Source organism: Macrotis lagotis, chromosome 1 (assembly GCF_037893015.1).
Source record: "Macrotis lagotis isolate mMagLag1 chromosome 1, bilby.v1.9.chrom.fasta, whole genome shotgun sequence".
Taxonomy (NCBI): Eukaryota; Metazoa; Chordata; class Mammalia; order Peramelemorphia; family Peramelidae; genus Macrotis; species Macrotis lagotis.
In genome coordinates this window covers 39,847,508-39,868,672 of record NC_133658.1, presented here as the reverse complement: position 1 = coordinate 39,868,672, position 21,165 = coordinate 39,847,508, and the positions used below count along the sequence as shown (strand labels likewise).

The window sequence follows — 21,165 nt, the reverse complement described above, 5'->3', positions numbered from 1 at the left end:
GATATCCATCATGTTTAAAGGTATATCATGTGGAAAAGGAATTTACCTTCTTTGGTTCTATCGTGGAAGGTAGAACCAGGACATGTGGGAAAGATGCAAAGAGGTTCAAGATCATCAGAGAAACTGTTCCCATCTGTCAGAGATATGCTGTCTTAAGGAGGGCTGGGCAGTGCCCAGAGGCCTCTCCCCACTTGAAATCTTCAAATAAAAGGATGGGTGACCATTCTGGGAGGAATCTTTTTTAGGTAGTAGTTGAACTATGTGGCAGAGATGGGAGGTAAGGGAGGGGAGAGTTTCTAATTCTGAAATATTGCAATTCATTTCTACTTACAGATCTAGAGGTTGGTGGCTTTGAACACTGTTTCTGATCTTTGAGATAAGGCCTATAGAAGAAAAAAAAATCAAGTCAATCTTGAGCTCACAAAGGAATAAAATGCAATATTCCTATTCAGATGTAGAGATGATCTAAAAATCATGTCTTATATCTTCATTCCTAAAGACTATCTTGCCCTATTAATAAGAGATTATCTTGTTCAAATATCACAATCACCCTAGGAGAGATGTGACCGTTTTACATGTTTAGAAATAGAGATAAGCAGAGGGTCCAGGGTCACACAGTCAGTAAGGATCTGAGACAGGATTTGAACTTGGGGTCTTCCTGCCAAGTCTATTGATCTGTCTACCCCAGTTCATGAACACTTATCAGTGTTTGGTCACATACAAAAGCAGTGATTGGTAGCTGATGCTCACATCTCCTTCCTCCTTTTCCACCATGATGCTCTGGAATTGCTCTGAGTTACTTAGGGCCTCTCCCTTATCTTCCTCATCTCCCTGCAGCACTGGTCACAATTGACTATCTCTTTTTCTTAGATATTTTCTCCTTTCAGGGTGTTTGGGGTCTGCCTCTTAACCTCAGTATTCTTTGTGGGCTCATCATCCACACTATGCCTCTTTCCTCCCACCTATCCTCCACATAGCTTTCTTTCTTTTTTTAAAAAATTTTTTGCAAGGCAATGGAGTTAAGTGACCTGCCCAAGATGACACAGCTTAAATATCATGTGTCTAAGGTTGGATTTGAACTCAGGTCCTCCCAACTCCAGGGTCAGTGGCTTTATCCACTGTACCCTAGCTGCCCCCAACCACCATGTTGCTTCCCTGGGCAGGGAACAAGACCCAAATTCTTATGTTTGTCTTATTTTTAAAGTTCTTTTCCCACCACCAAGTTGCCTATACTCCTTTCAAGCATCTTCTGGAAACCCTCCTGGGCTGTACCCCAGTGTCCATTTCTTAGCACTGACTGTCCTTCCCACCTGGAAGACACTCCCTCCCCTCCTCAACTTTTTCCAATCCCTACCAGGAGTCTATTCCTGTTAGGGTCTCACCAACCTTGGAAATTATCTTTGTGCATCTTTCCCATTGGGATTTCAGTGAATGGGCTGTTTCCTCCCAGTAGAAGGAAAGGACTGGTCTGTTTTCTATCCCTAATCCTCAGGACAAAGACACCTGATGACACCTTTTAACTGGAGTTCAGAGGTGAATTTGTAGTTTTGGGGAAGTCATCTGCATAGATATGTTCCAAGGCACCTTGTGGAGGCTGGGGGGGGGGGGGGGAGGAAGGAGAGAATAGAGAACCAAGGAGCCAGGAAGGAACTCAGGGAAACATACATGTAAGCTCTCAGAACGTGGTGGATTGAAGCAAAGGAGACTGGGAAGGAATGGCCTGAGGGGTAGGAGGAAATTGAGAGGGCAGTAGTAGCCCAAGCCATGCCAGACCAGAGGGTCCAGGAAGAAGCAATCTAATGGATTTAGAGGCAAAGGGCTCACCCAGGAGGGAGTATCTCAGTCAAGGGGTGGGGTGGGGAGGAGATCATTCTCTGCAGAATCTGGTAGAGAAAGGGAAGAGGCTGTTTTCTTAGGGGAAGCAAGGTCAAGAAAAGCAGCCTTGCTGAGGCCTAGATCATCCCATCCAATAGAGAGAAATGACTCTGGAGCTATGGGGGCAATACCCAGTTTTAAAATACCCAGTAACTAGAATGTTTAGGCCTTGGCAAAGGGCTCCAAATGACTAAGTGCAAATAACCAGAAGAGAGGAAAGCAAGTCTGTCTTTCTCTTGGCTGCACTGAGTCACCACAACACATAAGCCAACGTTTTGATGTTGGCAGACATCAACAGGAAAGGCAGTGGTTCAGAGGTGGGAATTTTAGGCAGTAAGGAATCAGTAGCGCCTGCAGATGTAAATGCAGACACACACATTCTCACTCACTTGGTATTAGGGCATTTTAGCTTCCCTTTGGCTGCTAAATACTCCTGGAGCCTTCTTTGCCGCTCTTCTGTAAGACCAAAAAACCCCCCCAAAACAAAAAAAAAAAACAAAAAAAGAAAAAAGTAAAAAAAAAAGTTAATTCTTAATTTCCCAGTCTTCTTCATTTCACATAGCTGTCACTTGTCATATTTCTGGGTTCCAACCTCATAACACCTGCCTGTTTTATATATAATATAATATTATATATATATATATATATATATATATATATATGAAGAATGTGAATTTATACTGAGAGGACCCAAGTTCAAATCCTGTTATTTATCCCCACCGAGACTCTGGGCAAGTGACAACCTTTTTTTTTTTTTTTTTTTTTTGCAAGGCAATGGGGTTAAGTGGCTTGCCCAAGGCCACACAGCTAGGTCATTATTAAGTGTCTGAGACCAGATTTGAAGGTCCTCCTGACTTCAGGGCCGGCGCTCTATGCGCCACCTGGCCGCCCCAAGTCACAACTTTTTTAACCTCAGTTCTAATCCTCTTGGGCAAGTCAATGAGCTTTCAAAGATCTCAGTTTCCTGATCAGTAAACAACAGCACCAGACTGTGTGCGAGGGTCGGGGGTCCGATGGATGCGGGGGTCCAGGGCCCAGGACTGTGTATAACCCGCTCCGCAGGGCCCTGGTAGCGCGGGCTCCGGTCAAGACCTGGAGGAAGGAATGCTTGTTACAAAGTATCAAGGCAACTAGACATCAGTCCGGCAGTAACGCCAGGGGGCTCGCTTCATGACGTCATCGGGGACGGAGCTTATTGTTATTGCGGGGCCCAGGCCCCGCCCCTTCCACCGCTCACACCTGCGCCCAGGTGAGCCTAGAGGCCCGGCCCCGGCCCCCCAGGGCCCGCGTAGGCCCGGCCCCGGCCCCCCAGGGCCCGCGTAGGCCCGGCTCCGGGCGAGAGTCAGAAGCGCCTTTTGAACCCAGATCCTCCGCCCTCCAGCTCTCTTCCGCCTCGCCCCGCGCCTCACCGCTCTGAACCTCAGTTTCCCCGCCTGCCAAAGGAGGTGGGGGCCCCGTGCCCCGCCCCCGGGCCGCGGCGTGGTGGGCGGGGGCACCCCCTGGGCGGGCACTCACCTACGGCCGCGGCGTGGGCCGCGGAGCCCACCATGATCCCGCTGCAGCCCGGGCTCCAGGCAGCTCAGCCGCTCCCGAAGTCTCCCCAACGCCCACCTCCTCTTCTCTTCGCTCATTGGCTACCGCTCTTTTAAAAACCGACCAATGGTATTTCGGGAAGAGATTCCGAGCTCCTGCGAGCGGACCGCTCGACGATTGGCTTTCTTGTCCCTTTGGCCCGCCCCCGGCCCTCGGTGATTGGAAGGGGCGGCCGTTCGGAGCGGGGCGGGGAGGCCGGGCCTGGCGCGGACGCGGGCCGTTGCTGTCGGTTAACGACAGCTGCGTGGGGCCGGGCGGGCTGTGGGACCGCGGCGCGCGGCGGCGCGGGGGGCGCTGTGTGAGGGCTCGGGGCGCCCGGGAGGGCCTGGGCGTCACGGAGATCTGGGACACGGGGGGTCGTGAGGACGTAGAGGGGCATCAGAGGGGCCCGGGGCGCGGGGGTCCGCGGGAAGTTGGGGCGCAGGGTGTGGCCACCGTGGGCGTCCGGAGATGTGGGGGGCGTGCAGGAGCCGGCCCGAGGCTGCCCCGGCTGTTCGCTAGGCGGGGGAGTCCTTGACTCGAGTTCAGTCATGTTGGTGACCCCGTGGGGGGGTCGTCATTGCCCGTACAGCTGAGGAAACTGAGGCAAGCAGACTAAAACATCTTGTCCAGGGGCACACAGTGAAAGTGTGAGCTCACATCTGAACCGGGGACACGAGGAGTCTAGCAGACTCCAACCGGCTCTCTGGGGTGCCACCCAGCTGCTTTTAGGTCAAAATGGCGTTAAATAAGTCAGTGGGAAGAAATTTCCAGCTGAAACTATAGTTTGGAAGCTCCAGTTTGGATTTGACCAAAAGCTCTCCCAGGCTCCTACCTACCCCCCATTGAACACTCCCACCCCAAAAGCCCCCTCCCCGAATAACCAGACATAATACAAAACCAAAAGTCCTTTATTCTCTATATCCATGACTGGCCCCGGGGTAAGAATGTTTCCTAGATACTAGATGAAGTCCCAAAGTTAGTAAACTATATATACTCTTTGGGAAAAGAACCCACAAAAGTATGATTGCAGCTCTTTTGGTAGTAGCTACGGGCCTCAGTGACTGGAAGAGGCGGCAGTTCGGGGATGGGCAGGGAGGCTTGGCCTGGAAGCCTAGGAGGTGCCTCCCTGACTAATTGTAGTGTGTAAATGTAGTAGAGTATTATTGTGTCATAAGAAATGACAAAAATGGACAGATTCAGGGGGAAACTACTGAGAAGTCCTCTGTGACCTGCTACAGAAGTGAGCACAACCAGAATAAGGTATATAGCATTATAGAAAAACTAACTTCAGAAGGCATTAAAATACTGATTAATGGGATGGTAAAATCTGAGATCAGAGTACTGAAGATGAATTCCAGCACCCTGCTTCCTGTCAGCTCCACAGCCATCTAGCTATATGGATCCATATCTATATAGATATATATCTACATAGATCCACATAGACATATATCTATAGAGAATATAGGCCTTTTGTTTTTGTATTACATCTGGTTATTGGGGGGGGCTTTTGAGGTGGGATTGTTCAATGGGGGTAGGCAGGATCATGGGAGAGAAAAGTTAGAAGATACTAGGAGAAGGTAGAGACAATTAAAATAATCTCTTGGTTCTAGGAACTTTCAGTCAATCAAGAAATTAAACTCTTTTTTTTTTTTAGGTTTTTTTCCAAGGCAAACGGGTTAAGTGGCTTGCCCAAGGCCACACAGCTAGGTAATTATTAAGTGTCTGAGACCAGATTTGAACCCAGGTACTCCTGACTCCAAGGCCGGTGCTTTATCCACTACACCACCTAGCTGCCCCAAGAAGGTAAACTCTTAACTGGACTTGGCCCTGTCTTGGGTGCTGGGGATACAAATACAAAGAATGCCATACTCCCAATTGCACTTGCCTTCTACTGTGAGGAAACATTTCCTGTTCTAAGCAAATAGTAAATTGTACCAGCTCTTATTAGGGTGGACTTTAGGGAAGAACTATGGCAAATTGAGAATGAATTTAGGCCCCAGATGCAGTTGGATAAACTCAGGTAGCGCTGGTAAGAAGCCTGGTCAGGTTCAGGGAGATAGATAATCTGGAACTCAAACCCAGACCCTTCTGTGTATGTGGACATCTGAACAGGAGAGGACTCTTCTGAAGGACTCCCAATTCAGGTCTTTGGAGTAGGTCAAAGCTAAGGGAAGTCACATTCAAATGTGCATTTTTGTATCTTAACTAAAGCATCCATCTGATTAAGATTACTGCAGCCTCTAGTGTTCCATTTATATCAGATTGAACTGAGCTCCTCCCTACATGGAGCTAACCCCAGACCTCTTTTAAACAGAATAAAACAAAACAAAAAACAAAGCTTTCAACGTGTTTTTATTTCCCAAATTCCTATGAAACAATTTATTCAAACATACAACATATAACCTTACATAGCCCTGAACCAGTACCTAGGAAAACTAATAAAACAGATTATGATGGTGTAGATTTTTATCAGAGAAAGGAGGCAGAATTTCCTTAGCCCCCAAGCTCAACTCTTCCAATAGACTCGTCCACTGGGGTTGTCTGCTCTGAAAAAGGGAAAGAAAATGAGTGGCATTCAAAGCCTTCTACCAGGGCAGCCAGGTGGCACAGTGGATAGAGCACTGGCCCTGGAGTCAGGGGGACCTGAGTTCAAATTCGACCTCAAACAATAATTGCCTAGCTGTGTGACTTTGGGCAAGTCATTTAACCTTGTTGCCTAAAGTAAAAATTTAAAGTCTTCTACCACAGAAAAGAATCACTCTAGAGGTACATGATAATAGTATATGGAATTGTAAAAGACTTTACACTTTTAAATAAAGACTTTGAATTTTACAATTGAGAAAAATGAGATCTAAACAAAACTCATGTTGGAAGAGACAGAACTGGGATTTCTCTAAAATTTCCCTAACTTTCAGTGTTCTCTCCACTGTTGAATTTTTTTTTGGCAAGGCAATGGGGTTAAGTGGCTTACCCAAGGCTACACAGGTAATTATTAAATGTCTGAGGCTGGATTTGAACTCAGGTACTCCTGACTCCAGGGCCTGTGCTCTATTCACAGCTCCACCTAGCCATCCCTCCCACTGTTGATTTTGGAGGGATTGGGTTCCTTCCTTTTAATATGCTAAAATATTTTGTGCACAACTGCTTAGATAATCCCTGAGTTGGATATGAAGAAGTTTGAACTATTGGAGGGAAACCTGGGCTAAGAAGAGACAGCTGCTGAGTGACTCATCACCAGTCACTTCCCTCTCTAGGCCCCAGTCTTCCCACTTTAAAATAAGGGAACGGGGGAAAAAGATTCCTAAAGTACCTTTCCAGATGTCATTCTCTGGCTATGACTATTCTGGCTATTTAGCATTAGGGTAATGTGAGGAAAGTTTTTATCTTGCCATATGAAAGGTGAGCTGACCCTACCAATCTCCATTTGTTAGAAAGGGAGCAGTAATTGCGAGGTGGCTTTCAGGGTGTTAGGTAGTTTTTTCCTGGCACTTGTGTGAAGATGCCCTGGAAATGGGCGTAATAGAATCTAACTCTTGCCTAATTCCGTAGACTCATTGAACCCCCCCCTCCTCCCTTCCCCCTTCCCCACCCCCCCAAGCTGTAAGGGTCTGTGGCTATCGGGTCCAACCAACACCAGAACTAAATATCACCACCAAGATCTCCAGAAGAGTGAAACAGTCAAGATAGCCATTTCCACTATGGGTTAGCGCCAATAGTTTGGCAGTTTCTCTTTAGGTTCAGCTATATGTCTCTACTTAAGTTTCCCAGAGCACCTCTAACCTGCTCTCTGGAGGCTGAGAGTTCCTTTCTACATTCCAGTAAGAGTGATTGATCCACAGAAAGATGCAGAGGACATAGATCTTGGGCTTGCCCCCAAGAACTAGTTTATATTCACTGTCCTCTGACTTAGCATTAGACCCCAGATATACCATGAACTCTTGGTGCTGAAAAAAATTTTTTCTTTTGTACCTCAGAGAGGCAATGTGGTGTGGGTTGAAGCCAAGAAGATAGATTCAGATCTTAGTTGATGTCATAACCTCTCTGATCCTCAATTTTCCTCATCTGGAAATAATTCCTTATATGAGTCTTTGAAGCCCTGCATAGAGCTGTACCAACATGAGCTTTTTTTCCCCCCAAGTATGGACATGTTACTAGAGGGTTAGCCACCAAGAATTGAATTTTTGGACAACTAATAACCATTAAGGCAGGTGTGGGAGTCAGGGAGAGAAGCAGAACAGCAAATTTTGAGTGAAGGGGCTTGGAATTGAATCCCAGTGTTGCTCCTTATTCACTTGTATGACCATTGGCAGTGTACAAGCTTTCTGGGCCTTTATTTGAGCTCTGTCATCTGTAAAAGATGACATGACTTCTGAAGTCTCTTCCAAGTGTAAATTTATGCTACCGTTCGTGCATTCAATCATGTCTGTCACTCTGTGACCCCCATTTGGGGTTTTTGTGGCAAAGAACTGGAATACTTTGCCATTTCCTTCTCCAGCTCATTTGACAGATGAGGAAATAAAGGCAAACAGGGCTAAGTGACTTGCCTAGGGTCACCCATCTAGGAAGTGTCTGAAACCACATTGGAGCTCAAGTCTTCCTACTCCAGGTCTGGTGCTGCATGCATTATGGTGCCTCCTAATTGCCTTACATTTATGCTATCATGACACTAAAGTGTGGAAGGGTCCCTATCTTGTTAGTGGAGGGAGGATGTACACTGAGGAATCATCAAGTCTTTTGAAAGACTGAAGAAAATGTTCAGTTTTTGTCTTCTAAGAGGCTCCTAGATGAATAATCAAGATAATGGAAGTCAGATTCTAAGAGCTAGAGGTGAGGAAGAAGTGTATTTATGGTCTTTGAAAATGAAGGACAAACATTATTATTATTAGTGAAGAGGACAACAGGGTCAAAGGATGGAATGGGAGATATCCAGAATATTCTATGGGAAGAAGAGGAAATAAATAGATCAGTTAAAAAAAAAGAGTTGTATGAGTCTTAAAAAACTTCCCACCTTAAAAGACAGAAATGAACATTTCTATTTGTACAGCAGAACAGAAGAAGAGAATTGTATATGAAATTGTGAATGGGAGCTAAATGTTAACAGGAAGGAGCCTTGGTATGAAAAACCTTAAATTTCTGAATAGAGAAATTTATATTTGATTCTGCAAGTAATAAATGAGGAAGCCCTGAAGTGTATTGAGGAGGGCTTTATGGTCAACTGTTGTAAGTACACAGACCATTTGGCAATTATATGAAAGATGGGTTGAAGGAAGGAAAGATTTGAGTCAGAGTCCAGTTTAGATTCTACTGCAATAGCCTAATTGAATGATAATGAGAGCCTGAAGTAGGACTGTGAGTTGCCAGTAGATGCACGTGAAATCCGAAGAGAGAAAGCAACAAGAAACTAGACCTCAGAATGACTTCTTTTCTCACATTCAATCCTTCAGTGTTAACCTTCCCATATACTGCTGATGACAGGATTCTCACATTCCCCTCTTTTATTTTTTCCTAGGATGGCACTTGGGAAAGCATGGGTTGTGGGTAAATGAGGACAAGAGGAAGAGTTTAGTGGATTTCTTATTCTGGAATGCAGGAAGTAGCCATTAAGTGTTGCTTATGAAAAAAATCTCACCATGTGCCCATCCGCTTCCCTGCACCCTAGCACCACTGCCTTTGGAATAAAGGGGGCCCTTCTATTCCAAGAAGGCATCCATAGAAAATCAGAAAAACAGTGCTCCTAAAAGATTATGGAGATTTACTCATGTACTATGATTACTACAGGATGCCCAGACGGGGAGTGGTTTAATAGCATTTCATAGTGCTCTGGTAATGTGGGGAGCATTTTTGGGTGGGATATTGGGGAATTTCTTTTGAGAAACCAACTCCTTTCAGGAGTCTAGAGTTTGCAGAGCTAGAATGAAACCCAAGACATAAAATAGTGATATGTGGTGAACGCCATGATAAGAGTTTCTCAAGATGGCCTAGGCCCACATCTGCTCTAATGGATATTTTGCATGAATTTTATATAGCTGATAATGAAAGTTACCTGTACTTCGACACTATGTCTACAGGAGTTTCCAAATGGTGAAAAAAGAGGTTTCTGACTTTGACGGAAAGACAAACCACTTAGGACTGGTCTAATTAACTCTATTTCCCCCTAAGTTGGCAGGACCCTAGGTGATTGTATCAATGGATAGAGTAACAACTGCCCCACAAAGGGTTTTTATTTAATCAATGCTTAATTGCAATAATGGCACCCTTGTGACACAGGTTTTTGATGGAGTGACTATTGCAAGACTACATTAGGTTCTCATGAAGAAACAGCTGGCGCGGGGGGAATAGAATGATTTTGTGAATAACAACTTGAAAGGAGAAAAAAGAGCTTTAGCAATCTGTATATCAACCCATAATTAAAAAAAATAACTCCCCAAAACCTTCTGAACAGAGTGGAGAAAAAACTCAATCTGACAAGGAACATGGATGCCTTCTGCCTGGCTTGCATATTAACCTGCCTTACCCTTTTGTCAAGAAACCCTGGTCATTTCCAAAATACGTATAGGATCTGCCAGTGCCTTGAGGACCTGCACTCTGGATTGGGTAGCGATGAATGTTTGGTCACCTTTCCAGGGTAGAAGCTTGATCTATAAGGACCTGCTCCTGGTCTAGTGAAGATGGTGCTCCTGAGATTTGTGGGAGATGGTGACTAAGGGGTCATTAAGCTAAAAAATTACTTCTATTTAAAATGCTAATTTTATAATACTGTACAGGTAATAAGCAGGTACTGATTAGACTTTCAAAGTCTGGTTTTTAAGATGGAGAATAAAGAGAGTTCAGGCTTAGTTCAGGCTTATTGGGGAGCATAGGAAGAATCATTTACTTGTGAATTTTGAAGAATATGACTACAATTACACTTTTTTAAGCTTTGAATTGTCTTTTACAGAAATTTATGGACGACTATATAAATCAAATTATAAAAATGTTTCATTAATGGCTTTTTTTAAAAAAAAGCATCACTATTGTTTTCATATTCCCCAAGAAAACAAAACAAATGACTCATTTTTAATAAATAAATCTGGTCAGACAAAACAGAGTCTCACTTTGGCTATGCCAGAAAATATATGTGCCTTTTGGAATTTTTTAAGTTGGGTCATTATTTGTTGATTAAATCAGGAGTGCTGAGGATAAAAATAACTAGTAATGTTGTGAAGAGGATCATGCATTGTTGGTGCTGTGAACTAGGCCAGTCATTCTGGAAAGGAATTCAGAGTGAGGTCTGCAAAGCTATTAAATTATGCACCTCCTTTGGCCCATTGATGATACTAGAAATATTAAGTAAAGAGAAAAAGGATCCATATTTACACAAATATAGTAAATCTTTTTGTAGTGGCAAAGAATTGGGAACTGGGGGGCGGTGCTCATCAATGGCTGAACAAGTTGTGGTATATGAATGTGATGAGATATTACTGAGCTGCAAGAAATGATGAAGGGGATGGTTTCAGAGAAACCTGGGAAGACTTGTATGAACTGATGTGGAGTAGAGTGAGAAGAACCAGGAGAATAATTTATGGAATTACAGAGTATTGTAAAGGTAGGCAGCTTGTGAAACTCTTAGTAAATCTGATCTACCAGAATTTCAAAGGACTCATGATGAAATGTGCTATCCACCTCCAGATGGAGAGTTGATGGACTCAGAGGACAACAAAAGGGTTATGTTTGTTTTGATTTTTGGCATTTTTGAGATTTTGGTTTGTTGGATTCTGCCTATTTGTGACAGAATCTTATTTTTTTTTTTTTGATTTCTCAGTTGGAGGGGAGTATATGGGAGGAAAATGATTTGGATCTGAAAATAGAATTTTAAAAAACATCATCGTGTGTGGCATGTTTCTGACTCTCATAGAAACCAACCTGAGGCCATAGGCTCTTGGCTATAGAAGTAGAAGAAAAGAAGAAAGGCAGGAAATAAGAACTAAGGATCTGCTGTGTGCTAGGCCTGTCTTAAGCACTTTGCAAATATTTTATCCTCACAGCAGCCCTGGGTGATAGGCACTATTTTTATCCTCATGTTACTTTTTGAAGCAACTGAGGCAAGCAGAGGTTAAAATGACCTTGCAAATCACCTAGTCCTAATAATCTCATGAAGGAACTGGGGCCAAGAGAATAATGCTTTACCTTGTGCGTGGCAGAGCAGTGATTTGAAATTAAGTCAAAGTACAGTGATTTTTCCATTTTTCCCTAATGTATCTTGGGCAGAAAGTACATGGATGCCATATTGATTGTTATTCATTATTGAGGCATTTCATAAAGTAGTGTTTTAGATGTTTACCTCATGATACTATGCTGAGAAAATGCTTTCCCTCAGTCCCCTGGGGGGCATCATAGAAGAGATTTATTCTCACATAAAATCTGGAGAACCTGGATAGCCCTCTGAAGAAAACAAAACAGGGAAGTCTTTCAAAATCTTGGAATATTCCTTAGAAAATCCCAATTTTTCTAATTTGTTCATCATTTAAAAGAAAATAATGCTGAGGACATTGTGGTTCACATAAATGGAGCAAGGGAAGCTCGGTTGTGATTAACATTTGTTAATATTTTTTTTAATCCTCATCACTCCTTTAAAGGTTATTCTGTAACTAGATTGTAAATGTGTATTCTGAATATGTCTATCAAACTTACAGGATGGTTGTGCAATTAGGAAGTGAAACTGTGTCTACCAAAGTCATCTCCACAAGGCTAGCAATTTTTCTCTCTCTATAGACATATCTCTTGGCAGGAATTTGATCAGTAGTTAATGTACTGTTAGTAACTGAAAATGAAATTATTTCTCCTGGACTTTACCTCTGGGTTAAATTGTCAGTTATTAATGACTTTTCCTCTCATATGTTCCACCACTCATCTTATCTCTTACCTTTATTAGACAAGCAAATAAAACATGAGTCATAGATAATGAAAATATTAGCAAATAGTGAGTCAATCCTTGCTCATGATTTTTCCCTCTTAGGTTGTACTTTTCCCATTGAGGTTGTTCCCACCTTGCAGTATAGCATCCTCTAGGGATGTATGGGAGATTTTGATTTGATTTTTTAGAATTGATTTCCAATTATTTTTCTGTGTAAAAATTGTGTTCATTTATTTCACCAACTTTAATTTCAAAAATGAAGCAAACAAATAGACCACATTATATAATTCCTGCTCCCTAGGCAGGGGAGAGGGTATGGAGCTGAGAACTATAGTTCTGCTCTTATACACTGGAGAATAGCAGAAAAAAATCCACTAGCCATTGGGTGGCAACTAGGTGGTGTAGTGGGTAGAACACCAGCCCCTGAGTCAGGAGGACCTGAATTCAAATTTGACTTAAGATACTTGACACTTACTAGCAGTGTGATCCTGGGCAAGTCCCTTAACCTGATTGCCTCCACATCCAGGGTCACCTCCTGGATCTGGCCACTGGACCCAGATATGCTTGTCATGACATCACCTCCTTGATGTCATCGTCTTCTTCGAGAATGAAGTCTAAACAACAAGAAGCTGCTGGCGGATGGAGCCAGATAGGATAGGGCCTCTGCCCCTATGGTGGGAAATACAGGAATTACACCACTTTTGAAATATACTCGAAGAAGTGTATATCCTTTTCTAACTAAATGTGTTCATGGGAAGTAGGGGTTGGTTCATTCTCTGTACTGTCTCCCAGCACAGTGTCTGGCAGGCAGAGTTGTATAAGGGAACCACTGACCTGAAGATCTTTGGTCCTCAAGGACCTGGGTCACCTGAAAGTCCAACCCCTACTTCCCATGAACTTATGTCCTGTTCTATAACTGCTGTCCAAATATTACCTCTCCTGTCTTCTTCCTTGTCTTCTCCACCTCCAATCCCCTCTCAGGCAGAATGATCAAGGACCATCGTCAGCGGACAGGGGTTCCAATCTTGCCCCTTCCAGTTCCTATTTGTGTATACTGTGGGCAATCCACTCAACTCCTCAGGGGTTCACTTTCCTCATGGGTAAAATGATAGATTCTAAGGTAGGGCCCCTTTTAGCTCTAGGTTAAAAACCAGTAAAGAACAACACGGTAGCTGCAATTCAGGGGTTCACCAGAAGAGAGTAGCAAAGAGCATCAGAACCCAGCAAGGGGTCCTTGGGCCATGATGTAGCATGATGACAGTAAGAACAGGGATCCCCATGGTTTCTAGGTTCCCTCTGAGTATTTCCTTTCTTAGAGGAGGAGGAAACTTCCCAAAGGGACTCTGCACCCATGGAAAGGGTGCAGTTTTATTTCTTATTGATTTTGTGATAACTGCTTAATGGATGTTTTATCATTTGGACTAATGTGTTGCTCTCTGGTTGGTAAAAAGTGTGTGTGTATATGTGTGTGTGTGTGTGTGTGTGTGTGTGTGTGTGTGTGTGTGTGTGGTGTGTGTGTGTGTGTGTATAGTGTATGTCTGTGTATAGTGTGTGTCTGTGTATGGTGTGTGAATGTGTGTGTGAGTATGTGAATGTGTATGGAGCTGGGGTTTTGGTGAGTTGCTAATCTTTCAGCAGCTTTCAGGAAGCCCCCAGCCATTGCCATCATCTGTCAACAAGTTCTGTTGGAAAAGGGGGAATGTTTGAAAGCTATCAGTGACCATCTGCTCATGGAAGCCACCAATCTTCTGACCTCTAGTGCCTTGGTTTCTGTCAGTCACCATTTCTATTGATATTCTGCTGAATGACTGTGCTGGTGGCAGCTGCTTTTTCAAAGTATTTGTTAAACACCAGCCTCTACAAACTGTCAGGACTGAACATTATGATTTCCCAAGTGATTCTTTTCACTTGGAGGATGGCCTTATTTATACCTTCCCAAAATCTTATTTAAACCCATATGATTTTAGATGAACTTAGGTGAATTCTATAGTACTTTTAGTGGCAGTTTGTTTTCAAGATGATCCAGGCATCCTTTAAAGTGGGAGTCCTTAATTTGTAGTCTATTGGCTTCCCGAATAATCCTTTGAGTTTTATTTTAAGAATCTAAAAATGGTATGACAAGGAGTGTATTGAAATTTCTAGACTGTCACCAGAGGGGTCCAAGACACACCAAAAAAATGTACAAGCTCTTGCCCTTGGAAAGATCTCAGTTTCCCTCTTTCCTGGTGAAAGTGAAATGTGGGGTTGAAGTAAAGAGAGCCCACCTATATATTAAGTTGGTTGTAAAACCAGCTAGGCTTATGTGGCAGGGGAGAGGATCATGAAGATGACTGTGTATTGACTCTTAGTGTGCTTCCAACAAAACGTAGTTGTTTCATCTATGAAGTCACAGTAGGAGATTTTGCAAGAACATGGAGATACCTTTGAAAGGTACAAAGTAGGGTGGCTAGGTGGCACAGTGGATAAAGCACCAGCCCTAGAGTCAGGAGTACCTGGGTTCAAATCTGGTCTCAGACACTTAATAATTACCTAGCTGTGTGGCCTTGCGCAAGCCACTTAACCCCATTGCCTTGCAAAAACCTAAAAAAAAAAAAAAAGTTCCAAAGTGAAGGACCTAGGGAGCTTTGCCAACTGCTTACATTTATACTCCAAAGAATTAAGCAATGACTCAGAATTCTGCCTCTTGAAATACAAGTGTCAAGCTTTCAGTTCTCCTTTCAGCCATAGTCCAGTTTATGTAGCATGCCTTAGGGTGGTGATTTGTACTGCCTGGGAAATTGGAAGTCTCCTGTTTCTAGTGCCAGGTGAAGGCTAGTAAAGTTCACTAAATACATTTGTGAAACCTCACACTTTATAAATCTTGGCAAATCTAAACATTTATTAAACACTTGTACTACAACTACCAGCAAAAATTTTTATGGTGTTTTAAGACTTGCAAAGTATTTAATATAGGCTATCCCATTTAATCCTCATGATCGCTCTGGGAGTAGGGGTTGATATTCCCATCTGACAGGGAGAGAAGCTGAGGCATGGTGAAATTTAATGATTTACCCAGGATCCATAGCTGGTCAGTGTCTGAGAAAGGCTTTGAACTCAAGTCTTACCAACTCCAAGTGTAGCTGTATGTACTTTATCACCTGGTTGACACATAATAGATGTATGATGATTGTTTTCCTTTCTCAAAGAAGATCATGGCATCTGGAGGTTATGGCATGACATGCAAGTGAATTGGATTTGAGTGAGGGGGTGCTGTACTAAGCCAATAGTCTCACTCTCCCTCCAGAACCATCTAGGTCCAGTGGTCAGATATGGATGAGGACAACTGGCTCTGGATGTGAGACAATCAAGGTTACGTGATTTGCCCAAGGTCACACAGCTAGTGAGTGTCAAGTGTCTGAGTCAAATTTGAATTCAGGTCTCCTGATTCCAGGGCTGAAGCTCTAACCACTGTACCACCTAACTGTTTGAATTGATCTGTTGACTAGTATGTTCATGCCCGTGAATGTTGAGGATACAAAAATGGGAAAAAAACCCAGCCCAATCCGTTCTCTCAGAGAGAGCTTCAATTCTAGTTGGGCAGACAATATGGAAATGACTAGGTATTTGCAGTAAGTTTTGAGCAGTAGAAAGTGGATCACCTTAGAGCAAAGACTGGAGTGGTCTGGGCACCAGGAAAGGCATCCTCCTGAAGTTTGAAAGGAAGTCAGGGCTTCCAAGAGGCAGAGGGGAGGAGGAAGAGCATTTCAGTCACGGTAGAGAGCCCATAAAGAGGCCTGAAGATTGAAGAGAGAGAGTTAGGGTAGCAGGGATAGACCAGAATGGGAGTCCAGGGCGTCATGTCAGAAGAATGGAAAATTAAGCCAGGTTGGGAAAAGATTTAAATGCCAAAACAAGCAAACAAACATTCAAAGGCTTGATTTTGGCTCCTACAGATAAAAGGGAGTCAATGAAGTTTGTTGAGTAAGAAGGAAGGGTATCAAGTCAGACCTGTACTTTAGGAAAATAACCGGCAGTTATGTGGAGGGCGGATTATAATGGGGAGGAGATACGGGCTTAACCAAGGGCAATGGCTGTGGAAAGAGAGAGAAGGGGAATAATATGAAAGACTTGGTGAAGGTAGAAAAAACAAAATTTGTGTGGAGAGGGAGAGAGGGAAACCAAGGCTGACTCAGGATCAAATTCTATCTCTTCTGATTCCAAATACAGTGTTCTCCCCAAAGGACTGTCTGATTGTTTCTTTAGTTCGTTGGGATATGTTATAATTGATATTTATCCATAAAAGCTTTTTCTTTCAGTAACTCACAATTTGAGTCTTTCAGATAATGTGGAATTCCATGATTTGTAATCATATAACAACATTAAAAAATGTTGATTTTTTCCTTAAATGGATCTTTCACACACACACACACACACACTCACTATGCACATACACAAATGTAAATACACACCCCCCAGAATTAAGAGTCAATAAAAACACTATTCAGTTTCCCAATGGCAACCCAACCTGTTCTATTCTCCATCTTCCACTCTGGTCCAATTTCAATGTCCATTCTCCACATCTGTTCAAAGTCTGCATATTAATGGACAAGCTTAATTGGTTGTCCCATCTAATTGCAAATTTGCCAGGATAATAGGTATTCTCCATCTATGATTTTGTCTGGTTAAGAATTCAGTCTCTATGACTGAAAACTCAACCAAATTCGTCTGAATGACTGTAGTTCTCATTTAGGAATCTCTACATAGTACCAAGGTTTTGGGTAATTAATATTTACTTGATATTAACTATTGAATAAAGTTTCTGCATGGTTATAATTTTCAATAATAATAGTTACATTTTTTAAAAGTAGGAAAGAGAAGATGGGTTGTTGGTCATGAGCATAATTCCCTTTCTTTGCTCAGGACTAGGTCCCAGAACACCATGGAGAGCCAGCATAATAAGGAAACTACTATTTGACTATGACTTTGGACACATCACTTAATTTTGAGCAAGATGTTTTTGCAAGTCCCTGATCAACTCAGAATAAAGTGACTTTCACAAATGGTCTTGTGATGAGGAGATTTGGTAACAAGGGCTTAGATCAGGTCAATAATACAAAATCATTGGAAAGGTAGAATTTAGAAAAATCAAAATTCTTGTTGGGGTCTTAAGTAAGATGCACTTATTAAGGGCAACTAGGTGACTCAGTGGATAGAGCACAGGATAGAGTCTGGAGGACCTGAGTTCAAATTTGACCTCAGGCACTTAATAATTTCTTATCTGTGTGACCTTGGGCAAGTCACTTAACCACATTGCCTTGCAAATCCCCCTCCCTCAATGAATAAAAAATGCACTTATTAAGTGCTTACTTTTTGCTAGGCACTGAGTTAGACTGTCTAGTTGTACGCCTTTGGGAAAGTCACAGGAGTGTGTTCATAAAATAAGGAGATTGGATTAAATAGTTTCTAGGGTCTTTACCAGTTCTTGGAATCAATCATGCTTACTTGGGGCAAAGTATTGATGATATTTGTATTTTCCAGCTGTAATCCAATATACAATCAGCTCCCTTCACCTTTCAAAACAAGATGGAGTACAGATTCATTTCCTTCCTGACCAATCAAAGACTGACTGACCAAAATGCTCGAGGCTTAAGATGAAGAGAAAATCAACTCACAGCTGTTCATATACAGGGCTCAAATCCTGAAGGTAAATTATACACCCTATTTGATTCTTTGGTTTGTCAAAGGAGAAAACTTTCTGGGTCCATGGCTTTGCCCACTGCTCATTTTCAAAGATAGAAGATATCATTCTGTTGCTCTGCAAAAATCCCAGGCAACATCTCATGCCAGGGATCTGATAGTATGCAAAATTAGGTAAATATTTTTGGATATGGTCAATGTGAGAACAGGTTCAACTGGGCTGTGATTTTATATTACAACAGGTTTGTATTTCCTTTTTTGGGGGTGGAGAGCCAGTAGGAAGGAGAAGAAATGACTGTCTGATTAGTGAAAAAAATATATACCATGTAATAATAGAAATTCTCATCAAACTGAGATTTCTAAGGACTGCACTTACATAGTGGACAGATCTTGGCTAGGTTGTACATCTAACAGAAAAAGGCATAGTCAACCTCAAGGTAAAGGAAGAAATTTGGCATAAACATCATCTCTTACTTTTCCTAAGGGACATGTTCAGTATATATACAATATTGTACATGTATAATAGAGAGATAGGTAGGTAGTGCAGTGGTTAGAACACCAGACCTAGAGTCAGGAATATCTGAGTTTAAATCCAGCCTCAGGCACTTGCTATTTATGTGACCCTAGGCAAGTCATTTAATCTCTATTTGCCTCAGTTTCTCATCTGTTAAAATGGAGTCGTGTTAATGGAGAAGGAAATGGCAGACCACTCCAGTACTTTTGCCAAGAAAACTCCAAATGGAGTCTTGAAAAGTCAGATACAACGAGGAACAAAATACCTTGGGGATAAAGAAAACCCAACTCCTTCTCTCTGGGAGTTTATAATCTACTTAGGAAGACAGCTCTACTTAGATTCTAACTCTATCGTGTGACTGGATGGATCAGCCAAGAATGGACTTGGAATCAAGACCTAATTTCAGGTCTGGTCTCTAAACTGCTCTGTAACCAGGGAAAGTTACTTAAACTCTTTCTGCCTCAGTTTCTTCATCTGCAAGATGGGGTTAATAATAGCATCTATTTAAGCAGTTATTATGAGGATCAAATGAAGGAACATTTCAGTGCTTTGTAAATCTTGAAGCTCTATAGAAATGCTGGCTATTACTTTGTTCAGTCATTTTTCACTAATGTTCCACTAGTATGACTCCACTTGAGGTCTTATTGGCAAAGATGCTGAAGTTGTTTGCCATTTCCTTCTCTGGTTCATTTACACATGAGGAACTGAGCCAAGTGGGATTAAGTAACTTTTTTCCCAGAGTCACACAGCTAGGAAGAGTCTGAGGCTGGATTTGAACTCAGGTCTTTCTAACTCCATCCTTCAATGCACTATGGTGCCACTTAGTGGTCTACCTGGCTTTTATAGATCTGTGTTTTTAAAAAGAAGCAACTAAATTTTGTTTTTCTTGTTCTCATTTTTTCCCAGTGCTATTCGACATAGGCAACTATGGCCACTTACCCCCTGTACCAACTAAGAAAAGGACTGTGACTTTAAAGGTCTCAAACACAGACTTGTATGTGACTGCCAGGAAGGAACATCAACCTGTACAGCTATAGGTGATCATCTTTAGTTTGCCCCTGAGATTTTGTATTCCTGAAATTATTCTTTTTTTTTTTTAGTTTTTTTTTTTTTTTGCAAGGCAAATGGGGTTAAATGGCTTGCCCAAGGCCACACAGCTAGGTAATTATTGAGTGTCTGAGACTGGATTTGAACCCAGGTACTCCTGACTCCAAGGCCAGTGCTTTATCCACTACACCACCTAGCTGCCCCTCTGAAATTATTCTTAAAAGGATGGAGGGGCAGTTAAATGGTGCAGTGGATAGAGTTACTAGTCCTGGAGACAAGAGAACCTAAGTTCAAATCCAGGCTCAGATACTAATTGTGTGACCCTGGAGAAGTCACCTAACCCCCGATTGGCTAAAATAACAATGTAAAAGAGGAATGGGGCATTCCTTTATAATCATCTTCAGTCTTCTTCCCTCTCCACATTATTCAAATCTGAAATGATTGAGTTCCCCATGAAGCCCCCTCAGTCTCTTTAGACCAAGGTTGGGCAGAATTAAGTTTCAAACTCTTTTATACTGAAGAATATCCAGATGTGGATTACTGAAGCAGTTTCAGATGTTAGGAAGCTCAACATGGGCCAGAAAGGTGACATGGGACTCAAAACAAATAAACCAAAAAACCACCCCCAATTCCTTTAATCAATACTCATATTCCATGGGCTCAAGTCCTTTTTGTATCCTGTCTTCCTCTGGATATTTATAACCAATGTCCTTATTAAATCTGAGAGCCCAGGCCAGTCCAAATGAAGTCTGGCTATAGTAGCTTCAGGGGTAGTAGCTACTCCTATTCCTGGAAGCTTTTTCTCTTCTCAATTTTTTGTGACTGCCTTATCATACCATAGGATCCTGGTGAACCTAAAGTTGGCTAAAGTTCTTAGATCTTTGTCAAAGTGGCTACTTGTCTAACTCTGCTTCTCCCATCTGCTACTTGGGAGTCAAGTTTATCCCCATGGAATGTTATTTATCCCCCTGAAATTTCATCTTATTGGGTTCAGCCCAATGCTCTAGCCTCTCAAGATCCCTTTGGATCTTGACTCCATCATCCTGAATCTATTTGGTTCTATTTTCATCTATTCCACATCCAGCCATCTCCTAACATAGATTCATAAAGAGATGGCTGATAAAGCTTTTGGTAAATAATTTAATTGAGTATAAGTTGGGGATTACCTATATATGGCAGGGTCTGACACTCAGTCTACAGAAGTTTTCTGCATTAAAGAAAGAATCACACAATCACCTAGACTGGGTATCAAGCCAACTTATGGTGACTGAGTTATTGCCCTGTTAACTGATGGAAAGAACTTATCCAGTTTACTTCTAAAGGAGCTAGAGGCTTAATATCTACTTCTCAGACCCCTAGAAGCTGTGTAAGCTACTAGACTAGAGGATGGCCTGCTGTACATAGAGAAATAAGGACTCTGCTAACTATATTACTCTCATATATTCAGTCATTTTGCAGTCATATCAGACTCTTCATGACCTTACTTGAAGTTTTCTTTGCAAAGATACTAGAGAAGTAGTCCATTGCTTGTTCCAGCTCATTTTACAGATGAGGAAACTGAGGCAAACAGGGTTAAGTGACTTGT

The 21,165-nt window shown here is 42.4% G+C and overlaps 1 protein-coding gene and 1 long non-coding RNA gene across 4 annotated transcripts in view; one reads left to right on the top strand and one right to left on the bottom strand.

Annotated features, from left to right (window-relative positions):
• Positions 1 to 3,786, bottom strand: part of CKAP2L (cytoskeleton associated protein 2 like) — a 33,573-nt gene extending 29,787 nt beyond the window's left edge. For both annotated transcript variants that reach the window (XM_074198342.1, XM_074198331.1), the window contains exons 1-3: positions 3,391 to 3,786; positions 2,265 to 2,331; positions 332 to 383 (exon numbers count right to left, since the gene is read on the bottom strand). In XM_074198342.1, the coding sequence (XP_074054443.1) occupies positions 332 to 383; positions 2,265 to 2,331; positions 3,391 to 3,424 (153 nt within the window). In that variant the 5' untranslated portion in view covers positions 3,425 to 3,786. The remainder of the gene's footprint in view (positions 1 to 331; positions 384 to 2,264; positions 2,332 to 3,390) is intronic.
• The window catches only part of LOC141496149 (uncharacterized), a 29,127-nt gene continuing 11,079 nt past the window's right edge, over positions 3,118 to 21,165 (top strand). Inside the window, exons 1-3 of one of the 2 annotated variants that reach the window (XR_012470954.1) lie at positions 3,118 to 3,623; positions 17,861 to 18,026; positions 19,440 to 19,570. This is a non-coding gene — a long non-coding RNA (uncharacterized LOC141496149). Of the gene's footprint in view, positions 3,624 to 3,885; positions 4,711 to 17,860; positions 18,027 to 19,439; positions 19,571 to 21,165 lie in introns of those variants that run through there. The other variant, XR_012470958.1, reaches the window with a different exon arrangement.